Source organism: Ictalurus furcatus, chromosome 17 (assembly GCF_023375685.1).
Source record: "Ictalurus furcatus strain D&B chromosome 17, Billie_1.0, whole genome shotgun sequence".
In the NCBI taxonomy this organism is placed as follows: Eukaryota; Metazoa; Chordata; class Actinopteri; order Siluriformes; family Ictaluridae; genus Ictalurus; species Ictalurus furcatus.
This window is the reverse complement of record NC_071271.1, coordinates 14,258,762-14,276,795: the sequence shown is the minus strand read 5'-3', so window position 1 is coordinate 14,276,795 and position 18,034 is coordinate 14,258,762. Positions and strand designations below refer to the sequence as shown.

At 38.2% G+C, this 18,034-nt stretch overlaps 1 protein-coding gene across 2 annotated transcripts in view; it reads left to right on the top strand.

The window, feature by feature from the left end:
- nova2 (NOVA alternative splicing regulator 2) overlaps positions 1-18,034 on the top strand; it is a 52,707-nt gene that overhangs the window by 32,493 nt on the left and 2,180 nt on the right. Inside the window, exon 4 of one of the 2 annotated variants that reach the window (XM_053646837.1) lies at positions 6,202-7,218. In XM_053646837.1, coding sequence (XP_053502812.1) covers positions 6,202-7,218 — 1,017 coding nt within the window. Of the gene's footprint in view, positions 1-6,201; positions 8,539-18,034 lie in introns of those variants that run through there. The other variant, XM_053646838.1, reaches the window with a different exon arrangement.

Here is an 18,034-nt window from a genome sequence, read left to right as displayed (position 1 = left end):
ACACACACACACATAAAAACAGCAGTGTGCCATACTCGTCTGCTAAATTAAAAGCGACATCAGGGAAATTGCTATAACGTTGGAAATGAAAAAAAAGCAACTTGTGTCTGACACTACCCGCCTATCCTTTTCCCTGTCTGGTCCATGGGGAGGCAGGGGTGTGTGTGCGGTGGAGATTGCTGTGGCTGAAGGTAGCCAGAAATAATTTATTCCATTTTTAACCTTCAAATCCATCAACCCACTGCAAAAAAGGTCACTCTATTTTTCTGTCAAGTATCGATCCAATTTGGAGAGTAGCCAGAGCAGAGGGAAAGCGTTACACAACACTGGTTGTCAGACAAGGAAGTGCATCCCCCAAATGTTGGGCTCAGATCTCTTCTTGGAGGAAGGAATTACAAGTTGGCTGTCAGAGTCTATGTGTGTGTGTTTGTGTGTGTGGAGTTAGATGTAGGTCGTTTTGGGGAAAGAGTTGGCGATGCATTTGTAGAAAGCGCTCATGTGGCTCTGATTGACGCTGCTGTCAGCCTGATAATTTTATGCATGTTTCAACTAACAGTATTTTACTCTATGATGGGAAAATAGTTTATACTAAAAATATAAACATAATACATAAAAATAAAACATAATACTGAAAATTGAATATTCAAATATTTCCATTTTTGTAATTCGTGGGAGGCTTTAGTCATTATGGCTGTATCAATATGTTGAATATATACTATATACTGTATAATAATAATAATAATAATAATAATTATTATTATTATTATTATTATTATTATTATTATTAATTTCTTTCATTAGTTATTTATTCCTTACTTATTTTTTCAGGACAGTTTGCACCAAAGAAAACCGAAATAAGCAAACATTTTCAAACAAACAGCTTGTCTCTATTACATCTGTTTTGTTTTGAACTAAATATTATATACTGCACAAACATTGCTGATCATTTTTTTCTGCTTAAATATGAAATCTTTTAATTCTGTTAGTTCTGGGCCACACTGTGTATGTAGACATTAGAACAACCGTGATACAGCAGTGCCTAGGAATCTGCATGTCTCATTAATCAGTGTCAGAGTTGCATATACATTCTGTCTCATCACACCTTCTGATCATCTCTGACCCCTGGAGAGGCAAGTTGCAGAATTCTTTGATGAATGTACGATGCGAGCTGTCCAAAATGCTAGAAAAATGAATAATAAATCAAACTCTTATAAAAGATACATGTATAAAGAATGCCTTTTATGTGTTTTGTAGTGTGGATGTCTGCATGGAACAGATTGTGTGATAACGTACTACTTCAAGAAAGTTATTTACGTTTATATTTTGGTAAATATAGTTTTACTAATACCAACTTTTAGTTCCCTGAAGCTTGTTCAGTCGATAAATCATTCATTTGAACTTTAGTAACAAATGCAGCACCAGTCAAAGGTTTGACACATGAATGAATCCATGTTTTTCTGGATTGTAAAGATATTTTAATCTGAAAGAAAGTTTGTATTGAGAATATGAATATATTCACAAATAAATATGTGAATTCATTTACAGAAGAAAATTTTTTTATATCCCACCTTTTTATTTAGAAGAACGTGAGGAAACTTGCATACGTTGTTGCAAAAGCCAGGTGAGAATGGCAGATATATGCAAAGCTTGATTAAGGGTTCTTTAAATCCTTAGATGAAATATTGATTAAATATATAATTGAACTTTTTGGTCATTACATGGGTCAACGTGTGTTATTTCATAGTTTTCATATTTCATATCAACAACAGACAGTAGGTGTGTCCAAACCTTTGACTGGTATTGTATTACCAATCTGAACCAATCTGTCTCTGTATTTTCAGTCTTTTGTTCATCTCCTTTCAAGCACAAGTGATGCATTAGTTTGTCAGATTTTTATTATTATTCTATTTCTACTGAATTCAGTAAGTGTGGTGCAAGTAACTGTTCTATATTCAATTCTTTTAATGTCTTTTATTATAGGCTTCTAATAATAAATAAAGAACAAGTCATACATTGCATAAATTATCATGCCTATCATGGCTAAAGAGAAATTATTATTTATTAAGTCAGTCTCTCGTATCTGTTGGCTGTGATATTGCACTCATTTCACTTGGAACTGACTTGAAAAGAGAACCTTTTACTGTCAATAAGCAATTCATCAATGAGTAAACTTAAATAAAATCAAATTAAATTCATAAACTAGCTTTAATCTTGTATAGAGTCAGCACAGTTTGTGTCAAGCCAGGAATACACTGTGATAATTCCAGAGATTTAATAATGCAATATTGTTTTTAGATCAGACTGCGCACCCCTAGAGAACAGAATGTGAGCCATTGTGGGTGTGGCAGGAGGTGGATTTGCTCTTGATTTGGAGTTATTATAGGCCAAACTATTTTTGGACCTTTGATGACAGAGATCTGCTGGAGGTATGAAAGGGATATGATAATTTAGGTTTCATTTAACCATGATACATTTCCAGCACATAACTGAATAATGCAGGATGATCAGGTGACTCAGCGGGTCCTAATCACGTCCTCTTAATGTATAATATTTATGGTCCAATAATTTCCCCCCTCTGCTCCTCTTCACGTGTGGCATCTAAACAGAGGTTGATGTGAAAGGAAAGAAAAGGTTAAACAAAAAGCTTAGTGTGACAGGAGGAGGGATGGAAATGACAGGCGAGAGTAATCCTCCAGGCTAGAGCAAACTCCTCACTTCATTCTGAATAAAAAACGACAGCGAAAGTCAGCAGCTATTTGCATCTTTTTCGACCCAAAAGCATGAGGACTGTGAATGTGGTTCTGGACCCTTACTGGAGAAGTGCAGCTTCGACCAACCTTCAATGAGAAGGTGAGAAAAAGGACAAGGTGTTATTTTTAACCAGCTGCAGGTTATGTTGTGCTTTTTTCTGCATTAATGCCAGTGGTCAGGGCACACAGATGCAGCACAGGGATGGGCGATTAAGCCTGGGATCAGGAGACAGGCGATTATCCTAGAGTCAAGCGCTTAAGACTTCAAAGTGCAAACAGCTTCAGTTGTGGAGTCACACATCACTCTGGGATACAGAGACAGACAGTGTGTGTGTGTGTGTGTGTGTGGTGGAGGGGAACAGTTGCTGTTTTCCTTGGAGGGTTGGGCAGGCCCTTAAAGGCCCTGTCCAAATTCTCATCCCACTGTGTGTTTCAGAGAGAGCTCAGAGAGGGATTCAGGTTTCGTCACAATGCTATTAGAAAATAGATGCACATTTAGGTCTTGTGCTTACTTGAGCAGTGGTGTGAAGTGTTTCCAGAGGGTTTGTACACAATGCTGCATGTGTCAATGTGGCCTGTTGGATAGCGTCTTTAGATGTGCCATTGTACAGGCTCAGGGGGGCTCATTTGCAGCTTCAGCGAAAGCTCAGCAGAAAGAAGGCTTTTCCTTTGTTGAATTTGTGCTGGGCTCAGGCTCTGCACTCATTTAATTTATTTTGCGAGGCAGAGATGTAGCAAAAAAAAGTGTGGCTTTGAAATAGCACTTAGAAATGCACAGATCCTTTACGACTGAGCTGCATTTTATTGCCCATTACCCACAACCCCCTGCAAACGCCACACATGCTCACAGTTCATTAAAGGTTCCATATGGATGGAGTTCCAGGAGCAGATCTTGCTCATTTTCAAACATACACATACATGCTCTCTTTCTTTTTGTCTCACACACTCACACACCCTCCCTCTTCCCTCAGTCTCTTTCATGCTGTCTATTTCTTATCCGTTCCCTGATTTTTTTTCCCCCCTCCCTCACTTTAATATAACAGGAGGGAGGGTCGGGAGATTTTTCTCAGCTTTGTGCTCGATTCTTTCAGCACAATCAGCTTGCGTTAACCCGTGAGCCAACCTTTCATTAAATGCGAAATGCGATTTTAAAAAATGAAATAGGGCTGGTAAATATCATTGTCACAGTACACTTTTCTGAGATCTCGCCAGTACCGTGATCTTTTTTTGAAAACATCTTAAAAAGATTTTTTTAGAACAGTTACAAACTTTAATTGGAAGCAGATGATTTGATGCTGAAATTTCATTTCAAGTGTAAAATGTAAATTTTTCCCTCCTCGTTAAATAGTGTTAGTATTAAAAAAAAAAGTTTAAATAATTGATGCATCAAGCTATAAAATAAAAGTATAATCAAATTCTCCTTTTCACAGATTCACTGGTTCACTTTTTCTCTTTTACTGGCAGTTTGTTAGCAAATTTTCATATATGTAATATATAAGAATGACAAATGTAACAGGACTATGTAAGTACGTCATGTTTGGTACGTGACTATTGTACAATAAATGTGTACAATATATTTTAACAGTGCTCATGGGTAAAAGTGGCTTTCATGCCTTGCACAATGTGACTCGATTTCTATTGCATAAAAAAATTGTATTTGTTAAAAAAATACTTAAAAAAAGCACATTCCACCAATTTAACACAATTCTGCTTTTTCATTTAAGGTGAGAAATTGACTGTTAGCTCCTGCCTTCAATTTCTATGTAAATGTACTTTAGATAAAGCCGTGGCAGTGGAGCGCAGCAGTCTCTGGAGTGCCGCGTCTGCAGGCAGCGTACTGCAGCATGGTGCATAAAGTGAAAAGGGAACGAAACAAAAGAAACAAGTGCAAGACTGAGCCAATCACCACCCCTTTTTCCTCACTCTTTTACTATTCACTTTGTTCACACAGATACACACACACACACACACACACACACACACACACACACACACACATATTCCTCCTTCTCAGGTCTGTTAGCCTGCTCCTCCCATCTGTTTTTTAAGTATTTTCCTCTCTCTATCTGTCATTATGACGGTGTGCAAATACGCTGAATTCAGAATTGTGTAAATCAACCTGGTGGTTTTATTGTATGAAATGGAACTAATTAACTGGCAGACGTACAAACCATCTTTGTATGGGTGGTTAGTCTATTCTATATGTTATACGTCATATATGTTCTATACAAATTTAAGCTTAAAGCCCATAGGTTTGTATTAAAAGCATAGGCATTACTTAAACAGATTCTGGTTGTGAATAAATTAACGAGTAAACACACCCTCCATCTTCTTCTACATCCTCAAAACAATAGAAGAGGCATTTTTTTTTTGAGTGTTTGGGACCATGATGTAACACTTAAGTATTACATTGTAAGTGTGTATGCCTGTGTCTCCAGAAATATTTCTTAAATGAAGCAGAACGCGTTTTAATGGTGTTTATGTGTGCGCAGGTGTGGTGTGTCTGTTTCCATGTGTAGAAAAGGGTGATTGGTTGCTATGCACTGTTCCGACTCCCTTTCAGTCGCCCCTTGAATGCTGGAGTCGAGTTGCCATGGAAACACTGACCCCTGGGAGTCGATGCTTTTCACGAGGAGCCTCTTTTTACCCAGTGATTCACAGTGCAGAAAGCATGAGGACAAAAAACCCACATGCCTGGCTCACTCACTCACTTAATACTTTTTATGCCATGTAATAATCTTAGTTTCGTTTTAAGGATTTTAATGTAAAACTCGTTAGGTTCTCTTTTCTGTAAAAACCTAAATAGCACAATGTGTTTTGTGAACCTAAAGGCATTTCATATGTCTTTTTCCTTCTCTGTTCTTTGCCTAATGTAACTACCACCTTTTCTATATGTATGTTTGTCCTCATTGAACTGTATCTCATGCTAAGGGGACTGTTTGAAAATGATGGTAGGGGACATCTGCTACATAATAGGGAATTCTGCTTGTAGCTCTTCCAACATGAGCACAAACATAGCCATAACCGTTTCACCATTTCTGACATCATTTCCTAAGTGATTAAAAATGCCTGAATGTTTTTCTCTAGCAGAATGAACCCTGTTTTAATAAGATCAATATGCAGAGAGAACTTTGTGTACCCAAATGAACATTAAACATTGCATTTCAAACTCACAACGCCATGGCAACCAATGTTTATACTTCCTCTGTCAGTTTTTTAGACAGGCAATTCATCAGTACAGACATGAGCCAAAGAGTGTCAGGCCAACATAGTCCCACACAGTTGAACATAATCAATCACTAGATTAAATTCAAAAGGATAAGTATCAGAGAAGAAATGGTGTTTATCTTATTGTCAATTCAATACACTGGTTTGGTGTAGCTGAAGTTAATCACGTGATCAGTGTGTTGATGTTCCTCTCTGCTCTTCTTTCTGTGCTTGTGTTCTCCAGGCCAAGCTGATTGTACCCAACAGCACAGCAGGGCTGATCATCGGTAAAGGTGGTGCTACGGTGAAGGCAGTTATGGAGCAGTCAGGAGCATGGGTGCAGCTCTCACAAAAACCAGAGGGTATCAATCTGCAAGAGCGTGTTGTAACCATCAGTGGGGAACCTGAGCAGAACCGCAAGGCTGTGGAGATAATAGTACAGAAAATCCAGGAGGATCCACAGAGCAGCAGCTGCCTTAACATCAGCTACTCCAATGTCACAGGCCCTGTGGCCAACTCCAACCCAACAGGTTCACCGTATGCTAACTCAGCAGAGGTGATGCCCGCTGCAGCTGCTGCGGCTGCCGCCACAGCCTCCAGCCTCTTGGGGCAGGCCAGTCTGGCAGGGGTGGGTGCCTTTCCTGCTGCTGCCATGTCCAGCTTCTCAGGAAATGACCTCCTGGCCATCACGTCAGCTCTTAACACATTGGCTAGCTACGGATATAACACCAATTCCCTGGGTCTGGGGCTCAATCCAGCTGCTGCCTCAGGGGTCCTAGCAGCTGTGGCAGCCAGTGCAAACCCTGCTGCTGCTGCAGCGGCCAACCTGCTGGCCTCCTATGCCAACGACGCTTCCACCAGTGCCGGCCACCCTGCCACCGGCCTGGGAGGATTTACACTGGGCTCACTGGCCGCTGCCACCGGGGCTACCAATGGGTACCTGAGCGCAGCTTCCCCACTAGTAGCGAGTTCATTATTGGCCACCGAGAAGCTGGCTGAGGGTGCAAAGGATGTAGTGGAGATCGCCGTACCTGAGAACTTGGTGGGAGCTATCTTGGGCAAAGGTGGCAAGACGCTCGTGGAGTACCAGGAACTGACGGGAGCCCGAATCCAGATCTCGAAAAAGGGAGAGTTTGTTCCTGGCACTAGGAACCGAAAAGTCACCATCACGGGATCACCTGCTGCAACACAGGCAGCCCAGTATCTCATCAGCCAGCGAATCACATATGAGCAGGGTGTGAGGGCCACCAATCCGCAGAAGGTGGGCTAAAACAGAGAGAAAGAAGGAGTGGGGGATGGATGGAAAGATACAGAGAAAGAAAAAGGAGGGCAAAATTTTCGAAGGAAATCATCTACTACGTGCTACGTGCATATTTCAGTATTAAAAAAAAGAAGGAAAATAGTTCACCTTGCAAGAAAAGGAATGAGTAAAAATATGAAAACCAAGAAAAAACATGTAAAATGTATATATGGGTTTATTTCTTAAGTTTTCATCTTTCAGGATTTTTTATTGGTTGAAAATTTGGTTTAGCTTTTTTCAGTTTTTCTTTTTTTGAGTTTATTTTTTTTTCTGGACAGTGGTGAATAGTATTTCAGACTGGCATGCTTGCTGCAGCTCCCAGCAGGTGGTAAGGTTGGGGGAGAACAGGGTGAAGCAGTTGGACTTAAGCGTACCTGGAATCAGCCCTGTACCCATTGCCAGTCCCTTCCTAGCTGACAAGATTATTATTTTTTTTTAACTCCTCAGTTTAATTGCCTACCCCTTTGTCCTTACATGTGGGCCTGATGAGACAGTAAACAAGTGCTTGGGTTTTAGACTTAGGGCAGATTCCCCTATGTGGTCAGTGGTACGCTATGCCACCTTACCCATTGTCCAAGTCCTCATAGGTCCCAACCAGCCCAATCCCTGCAAAGCAGGCTGGGATTGGGGGAGAGAGGGGAGGCTGATTAGGGTCTCTCCTTCTAGCTACTAGCTAAAAACCTGGAGTTCTCTTTAAACCAGGTGCATGCCATGCAATGCTATTACAGATTTAGCTAGCAGAAGGGAAGTTAGTAGATCTGGTTGGGGACACAGGCCAAGCATAATGCACCTACTTGGGTCAAGTTAGTACCAGAGCAAACAGACAATTTGGTGATATGCGTCTGGTATTAATCTAAATACTATTATTAGTAGTAGTAGTAGTTCTACTCTTATTACAAAAATCCTCACCATTGATATTATTTATTAATATAATTTCACCCATAAGGACTGAGGTGTTTAAAAAAAAATTTTTTTATTAATCTGTGAATTCAGGTTGACATGAATGTAAAGACAATATTTTGGATTTAGTTTTTTATTTAAGTGAATTGAATAGTATGTCACAGTGTAATATATGTCTTATTTAAAGTCCAGTGACAACTGCACCGTCGGCACCATCAGAGAGAATAGGAGCAGGTATAATGTACTGTACGTTAAAATTAATACATGGAACACACACATGCACACACACTCACATAGGCACATACATTAAAAAGGGAACTACATCTGACTAAAGGGTAGACAAATCAGTGAAACTAGACAATTCATATATATACACGTCAAATATAATATTATATATATATATATATATATATATATATATATATATATATATATAAAGGGTAGGATATTGCACAAGTTCAAGGGAGTGTACTGATTACAAGAACAAACTTATCATGAGATCAAATCCCTTATGTCTTGAAATCCTATAGAATATTCAAAAATGTCCTCTTTTCTTGATTAGAAAATGTGGTGCAATTATATATTTAATTTCAGCGAGCTAAGTGACGACATCTGCTCAAGTCAGTTGTCACTGGCTATGGACAAATTGTGTAGATGTATCATATATCAAACAGAAATATATCTCTCTGTGGACAAATACTACTGAACAACTACAAACATGAACAAAACTTTAGTTCTGATGAGCACAGAGATGCTATTTATTAAGCCATTGCCCTATTAATGACTACGATTTCATGGTGGCAAGGATATTAAAAAACAAAAAAAACAACAACATATTTTCAGTCTTCTGATTTGTTCAACTTGATTATGGGTTGAGTTATTAGCTATCCATGTCCTATACAGCGGGTACAATTAGTTTTGGAAAGTCTTTTGAAGTTATAAAATCTCTCTGTACTCATCAGAACTACCTATGTGCTGCTAAATAGACATGCATAGTTTTGTTTTTAGAATACACTGAATTTCGTCTTAATGCACTGTGAAGTGTGGAGGCCATGCTTGAAGGCCCAGAAATCAAGGTTCTATGTCAGAAAAAACAAACAAACAAAAAAGCATATCAGAAGGTGGAATTTTTCAAGAAGTGTAGGGTGTCAGAAGAAAATAGCTTAGGACAGACTGGTTTGCTACACACAGAAAACATCTAACTAATGATGAAGAACCAGTTTCTTTGGGTATCATATTGCTACTATATCAGACTTACAGTTCCCAGCCTTCCTCTAAACTACCACAAGCATTCATGGTGCCTGCTCCCATATTTAATGTTGATGATGGGAAGAAAATTCCACGTCGAGCTTAAATGACCCATGGTCGTTGTGGTTTCATTCCAAAAAATGTAATTGAAGTTCATCTGAAAGGAGATTTTCAAACATTTCAAAATGACCGATCACGTTTACCAATTGCCTGGAGGAACAAAAAGAAGCAGAACAAAAAATATGAGACCCAGAGCAGAATCTAGACAGCAGTGTGCTCTCTCTTCACTGACTAAATATATAATTGTCTTCCTCTCAATTTCTCAATTTGGAACGCCAGGGAGAGTAAATCTGAACCGATTGGTAAGGAGACTTCTTTATTCCCATCTAACACCATCAACCTTTTCTCACCTCTTCTCAACCCCTCTTTACTTCCGTGCACCTCCCATTTTGACACATCAACCCAGAGACCCCCTTCTCTCACATCTCTCCATGGGTGGCAATGTCTGGTGCTAAAGTGCATGTTTGCTTGCCCTTTCACAAAACAATGACTCGACTGAAGAGAAGATGTGACCTAGGTGTTGCTGTGTAGAGAGGAAATGCTTGCCCTAGACTCCAATGCAGGTCCACGCTTTGAAAAAAAGACTGTGTGTAGCGCCGTGGTAGGAAGACATGTTGGTTTTACTGATTAGGGGTAAACGCAGTTAGCATAAAGCCTTTAGGAGAAGCTATGGCTTCAGCTGACAAGGAAATAGTTTCGCATCTTGTTAAACACACTAACGACACTAGTTACTAATTATGTTAGCGGCTGCAGCAGACAGTAGCATCAATGTGTTTTCCAAATGACTGAAGGCAATGATGATTTGTGGCTGCCATATTTTCCAGTAAAGAGCGGCGAAAGTTGAGAAAACTGGAGTGCCTCCGCATTTTAGAGTGCATATGCATCACACACATAGAATTATATACATGCGTACAAACACACCAGACTCATGTCACACATCATGAACACCACACAAAACACACATGCACCCACAAGCGCACTTACACAGACACTGACTTTTTTTTTTCTGCAGGAAAAAAGAGGATAAGGAGGATTCATTAGTTACAGAGAAATTTGTTTAGTAACATTAAGAAAAGCAAGATATTACTGTGAAATTTTAATGTGAACACTAAGAACAGGTGCCATCATAGTGTGCCTAGGAGCAGCTTCCTGTTTGTGTTTTGTTTTCCTTTATTTCAGTACTTAAAATGCATATTATGGGGGGAGGGGGGAGGGGGCATCTGCATTTTTCTGTTGTTAGTAACTGGGGAACTAGATAAAATGTGATCAGTACTGGAAGCAATATACGTAGTAGCATGTCGTCCTGTCTCGTCTTTTATTCTGTCTGTGTAGGAGCTTTCGATTTACCTAGGTGTTGAGTAGGTTTGCATATTTAATATTTTTTAAGTTGTGAAGATGCTGCTATTGAATAAGTGACGTACTAAAATTTAAGATAAACATATCTGGTCAGTCGTTTAGCGAGGTGTGCTAGTCCTAAGAGGTGTAATAAATGCTAAATGATAAGATAATTGCTATATTAAACAGAATACATGAACGTGCCAAAATAGATCATTACAGATTCAGCAACTGTAAATGTGTGATTTAAACACCATTAGCTACAAGCAGACTTACTTTTATAAGTAAAAAAAAAAAAATGTGAAAAGTGCCAAACAAACCACAGTTAAGGTATAACTAGCAAAGTGGCCGTTTTTAAAACTAGTAGGAACAAAATAGATGTTAGTGTTATTAAGTTAAAAGGTTTTCGGGCCCCTCATGAACTAATACAAGAGGAAAGGGTGTTGAGGGAATCATCTTGCTCACCTGACAAATGCATATAGTGCCATATGGCCATTAATGCTACATCACTGGGGCTAGAAGACTGCCGTAGACTTAGGCTAGCATGAGTTTAATACGTTATTAGCATTGTTAATACAGCCTTTTCTAGTTCTGAAAATGTATTTTGTGAAAATAGATGTTATCTTTTTTTGCACGTCTATATTGCATGATATCAAAAAGTAAGGTGTGGATTTAAAAAAAAAAAACAAGAAATGAAAATCATACAAAAAAAGAGAAAACATTGGGCAATGTGCGTTCATTTTGAGAACAAATCTTTGCATGCCAACACTAAGAGCATTGGAGTTTTATTTTACACACCATGACCTGTCTTTTAGTTCTGCGAAGACTAAACTGAGAAGTTTTGTTGTCCATCTGCAGAAATCATTCATACATAATCATTGTGCATTTCTTTTTGTTTGCAATTTTGAAGTATAACAATATTTTAAGTGAAAAAAAAAAATGTCCAGATGGGGTTGTGATTTTTAAGATAGCAAAAGCAACCTAATTAAAATTGGGTTTAAAACTATTGTTTTCTTTCTCACTAAAACTGAGGTCTTGTCCTTGAATGTACTCACCACTGCATAACTTTGCATATCACTTTCAATCATGACTTTTAAAGCATGATGTGTTTTTGTATATTGTGTGCCAATACTAACATCTTTTAGGCTACATTACGCCCAGTGCTTTCTTATATTTTTGCCACATTATAACTCACATTATGCTCAAACCCATGATTTTGATGATACGCACTTTACAAACCTTTTTTTCGCCCAAATTCTAAATGACAGTGAATGAGTTGTGAAAACGTATCACCTGAGCCCTCTGTCTCTGCTGTTCAGATTTTGTGACTTTCAAACCCCAAAAGCTATTCTGCTAAGTGAATGTTTTATATAACTGACTAGCCGCTAAACTCTGGCTATCTCCATTAGTAAAATGATACAATATGAGCATTTTGAGTTTATTGTCAAGGTGCCACAAAGAGAATGCCAAACATAAAAATATGTTTGGCAATATATAAAATTTTCCAATGATCCGAGCAAGCTAGCTTACGCAAATTTACAGAAATTGGAGATGCACTTTATTGATTTTTTAAATAATTGAACAAAAAAAAAAGAAATGTTCCAAAGAGTGCAAAACTTCTCTATTAAGTCCATATATATATATATATATATATATATATATATATATATATATATATATATATATATATATATATATATAATTTGACCAAATCATTGCACTGCATCCAGCCATACTTTGATTAAGACATTTTGAAGAGTATGACTGAGGCTTTTCTTTGTCTACATGCTTTGAGCAGCTTTATGTGTGAACATGTTGTGGCACTTCTCTGTCGGTGCTCTTGCACAAATGAGGCTCATGTTTTGTCTCATGTTACTAAGTTTGGCGGCTTTGTCACATGCAGTACAGTTTAATGCAAATTTATGGTTTATGCGATGTTGAGAAGGTCATTGCTTTTAATGCGGGCATATTGCTAGAGCATTGCACTTTTCCAACTCCAATCTGGCCCCACCTGACCCTCTAAACAAACCCTGGGGTCACTCTTACGCTTGTAACCATCAAAGCACCAGCAACGTTAGAACACATTTGTCATATCACTGTTCTTTTCTCTCTTTTTAATTTACCTGTTTTTGTTTGTATGACACTCTCTAACCTAGACCAAGTATAACAAAAATGTCATTCATATGTATCCTGTTTACTCTCCCTTTCCCCCTTTTGCACTTTTCACTGCCCCCCTTTTTCCAACCACTACCCACACTTCTGCTGAACCTCTCCCTCACACCCTCCCAGACTTTCTCCTGAGTGCCAAATGACAACAGTACCATTCCAAACGTTTTGAGTTCTCTTGTATGTTGGACATCCATCGGACGCACCCATGAAGCCAGCATGTTACTCCATAACATGATGTCAGTCATGACGCCTCAACATTACCCCCTCCCCCCCCCCCAAAAAAAAATGCAACCAGTAAAAAGCGAGATCTGGAATAAACGGTAAAAGGCTGGCTACCTCTCATAAACTGCTTTTCCTAATTCTCTGCCATCTCTTCAACCTCCAGGACATCACTGATTGTGTGCCATAATGTTGGGAGCTCTTGTCACTCTCCTCACCCCCAAGTCTCTCCATTTGAGTTTTTTCGATGGGAAACATTAAAACAAACAAACAAAAAATTCATTTCGATGACAGCTTTTTTTCTTTAACATAGAAACATGCTCAGAAAAAAAAGCTGAGGAGTGTAAACGTCAGCTGCGCAGCCATCTTCTGTCTTCTGAACTTTGAACTTTTCACCCCTCATGAACTTTATTGACCTTCTTCCTTCCCTTCTGTGTTCATCAGCTGTTTGGACTTAAAATCTCCATTCCATCTCCAAACCTTTTAGAGACTGTGCAATTATAGTTGATATGATTGGATTTCTTTCTTTCTTTTTTTTTTTGTTAAACTCATCACTGGGGACAATTCTCAGAGATAAAGAATAAAAGCAAAAGAAAAACAAAACAAAAAAAATCTAAAAAAAAAAAAAAAAAGATCCCAATTGCTTCTCCACAACTTAATTTTCTCTTTTCATTGTAAATATTTTTGTCAGAATTTGTTGAACTGTAACCAGAAGAGCGTTCAACAGAATGGGGCTGGCAGCATAAAATCGGTATTGTGGAGCGCTTTAAGTGGCATAGGATAGGCATAAAGAGAAATTAGTTTGAGATTAATGAAGCATGCTATAAAGCAACATCCATAATTCTCATTATAAAGGGGACAGTTTACATAGAATAATGAAAAGATTTCAAAAATGTACGCATATGCAAAAATTATTTTATTACCGCTTTCAAATCATTAATAATATCAGCTGCTTTGGAAGAGTGCATTTAATAATTTAATTACAGATTTTTCCATTTATCTGTCACATTCTTGCTAAGATTCAAGCTTCACTCATGTATCACATCTAGCTAGTTTGTGGTTTATCATCTAGGAAAACTGCTTTGCATATCAAGCTCATAACGAGTACTGTTCACATCAGTCCATATCAAAAACATTTCTTGCGTTTAAAACTCATAGTCAACATGTTTTGTGCTACTAACGGTTACTCTACAGTGAATGACCAGGGTTCACGTTTGAATTGATACTAGCTGTACATATCAGCTGTGTCGAGTGTAAACTGTGTCCATTAGATGTGTTTGATAGGAGCATGAGTTTTCATGTGTCCTGTTTCCCTGCAGGGATGAAAGATTGACCATTTCCATGAGTCACAACTGAGCTTCGTGCTCCACATCTAATGTTTCTATGCTGCCAGCTTTCTTTTCTGATAACCCTTCATGAACTTATTTATTTTCAAACTACATTATTAATAAATGACAACACCTAGAAAAAAAAAAGGGGAATGACTGGAAAGATGAATTACTGTTTTGTTTTTAGTATTTTAGTGGTTTATTTTAACACCATTCATTAACTGACTTAAAGAAAAGTATTGAATATTTAATGTAATTGTAGCATTGTGTTTGTAAAAATAGTGAGTTGTGTTTCTTGACTTGTAGATTACCAGTGAAGTCAGCAATTTAGTGCTAATATATATTAAGTCGTTTTTTAAGGTTTTATTTTTTCCGACAGCAACAACAGTCATTATAAATGTTCATTTTAGCATCACCTGTCTTCTGTTGTCTTATTCTTCACCTCCCACTACACTCAAACTCATCAAGTAACACATTGCAAGTTTGTGCCTGAAACCATGTGCTCGGTCTTGGAGGGACCATGATGCATGACTGTGTGTGTGTGTGTGTGTGTGTGAGAGAGAGAGAGAGAGAGAGAGAGAGAGAGAGAATGGATGAGACTGACAGGCTTGGATGGATGGATGGATGTTCTGTCTGTTCACAAAAGCTAAAATCTGTAGGGTTTCCATTTACCAATGGAACCTGCTGATGTTATAGCTGAAACCCATCCTGTGAGCCTAGTTGATTTTGATCGTCCATAACCTCCCGTTTCCCGACCACTCTCCACCACTACCTTCTCCCCTCCAAGTCATTCCCTGCCACACACTTCACACCATGTGATGTTCTCATCGATAACATATTACTCGACCAAATCCACCTTAACACTGTTCCCATGAGGAGGTGGTTGCCAGTCAACCTCCCTCCCCTCATAATTCGCCACCATCCTTTATCGGCTGCCGGGGCCAGGTCCAACCTGACAATAAAAAAAAGAAGAAAAAAAAGGAAAAGAAAAAGTAATTTACAAAAAAAGAAAGTCAAATCCAGAGCAGTGATTCTCAGGGTGTCTACTTTGATCTACCTTATTTTGTGATTTGACAGAATCACAATCCAACTCTCCCTCATGCTTTCTAAGGAGCCCAAAGAATGCTTGCGTATCAATTCTTTGAATGATAAGAATGATATGCACCCATCTAAAGGAGCAAAGCAAAATGCTGTAATGTTTACAACCTTACCGAGACCAACGCTGTTGAAAGAATGTGTAGAAATTAAAAGCAGTTCTTTACTAATGAAAAAAAAAATCCAAAATGACTTCATTTTAAATGATTATTCCTTTGTGACATGGAGTAATGTGATAATGACACATCTTTAAAACATTGCATGTTTCTAGTTTTTTGCAATGTCAAGTTTTTGAAATGTTAGAATGGATGCTACGGTGTAAAGTTAGAGCTACATTTAGTTGCTAATAATAAAATCCATTGGTGTCAGTGTTTGTCACCTAATTTGAAGAAAGGTACTGGATGAACATCAGAAAATGTGATTGTTACTGTGCAGCTTTTGTTCATACAGTATTTGTACATGGTGAAGGTGAAAATAAACAATATAATATTATTATCAGGGAAACATGAATAGATTGTTAAGCTAGGATGCATAAGGGACTATCGGTCCTGTACTAAAACCGAACGAGAGGTAAGTTAATTTATGAGAAAATCCATATGACCTTAAATGTGGTAGTGTGGGAATAGATGGAGAGAAATGAGGATAGATGTGGGGAGCACAAAAAAAATGTATAGCTTGGATAATTAGCATCAGCATTTTGTAGAGCAAAGAAATCAGTCTTTATGAATGGACGAAAGGATTGAGGACTATGTTGGGTTGTAATATATAAGAGATTAAGGTAACATAATGCACATGAGATTTGAGAGAGACTAATGTTCAGATGCATGTTGTGCCAGTTTGCTTCCTAAACTACCTTCACTATACTCATTACTAACTGCTCGGTTCCCTAATTTCTGGGTCAAATATGTACAAAGTACTTGGATTAAATTTGAGAAGGTAAATATTGTGCAATAACAATAACGTGGTTTTCCTGCTCATTTCCATCCACTCGCACTTCTTGTCCACCAATCCATCCTGTCAGTAAAAGCCACCATCACTTCCCTGACATGTCTCCCAAGGCAACATGCAGTTTGATCGCTCTGATAGCCATCGCTCAGTGACCTTAACCCATGTCCTCATGTTGGTTTCTGACACACTGATCTGCAGTGGAGACTCCAGGGAAATTCACAGCATGATGTAAAATCTGTCTCACAAAACTAATCATGAAGTAAAGAAGTACCTCCAGTGTTCAGAGAAGGGCTCTTAAAGGTTATAATAGGTTGAAGTCTATTCTACCCGCTATATAGAGGTGGTTTGATTATTAAATAACATTCTTGGGAAGTTAGGATGCATTCCTACAGCACTTTCAGAAGTCGTAAAAGAGAACAATTCAAAATGGTACATCTAGTAAATGTTACAAGGTATATAACAATTCGAAAGGATCTATAATCATGTGACGTCAGACGTCATGTGACGACATGATCTACAATCATGTAGAATAATAAGTTATTTCTAAGTATCTATCTGCTGAGATTAGAGAGCTAAATGGAGGCAAGTTTGTGCTCCATTGTTTCCGATGTAGCTAATCTTACTAATTGTGCACCTTTTTCCAGCCTGAGGCTATACTGATTTCCTTTCTCCTACTCGGCCTTTCCCTTCCTTCTCATTCTTCATCTGAGAGCGTCTGGGCCCAGCTGTTGCACAGCATACCTAGCTTTCCCACTGCCCTCCCCTCTGAGGTGGTGTGAGAGGGGACATGATTATGCTCTCAGCCTTCATAAATCCCCAGTGCTGGAAATCAGGCCTGTGGAACATGTACAAAGATCTCCTGTCTCTAATCCAGCATTTTAAGATAGAGCATTTTCACAGAAGCTCTTTTTCCACCTCTTGCTTCCCTCAGTAAACCTCATCACCCAGGTGTTAGTTAAAAAGAAATCTGTACTTTTCAAAGATAAATAAATGTAGTAATAAAACAGCCCTGTTTTGTTATGAAACAAAAATTTTTAGCACTCCAAAACAGACAGATAATTTTTCAAAAATATGTTACTACATGGATACTTTTTGGATTATGGAATTTGTTTTAAAATCATCCACAAGTTTAACTTGGAGTGTTATTTCTTACAAATATGTTTGTAGGTATGTGCAATAGCAAAGAAACGTTCAAACAAATGCACTTAAATAAATACAAAAATACCTGAAAATGAATACAGGAACAATTCGTTAAGGCATTTTAAACTTGAGAACTCTCAACTTTTTGAACTTGTCATATTGACCAAAAAGGTGCATGGATGCGTTTCATTCCTAGCATTTTACAGTATATGCAACTAAATAAGTTCGTTCGTAGCCCACCTGGTTTGCCGATCACTAAAAGATCACTAAGTGCTTTAACTGACACTATGTATGATGAGATTAAAATCAGGCACTGGTTACTGATGGTCTATCTA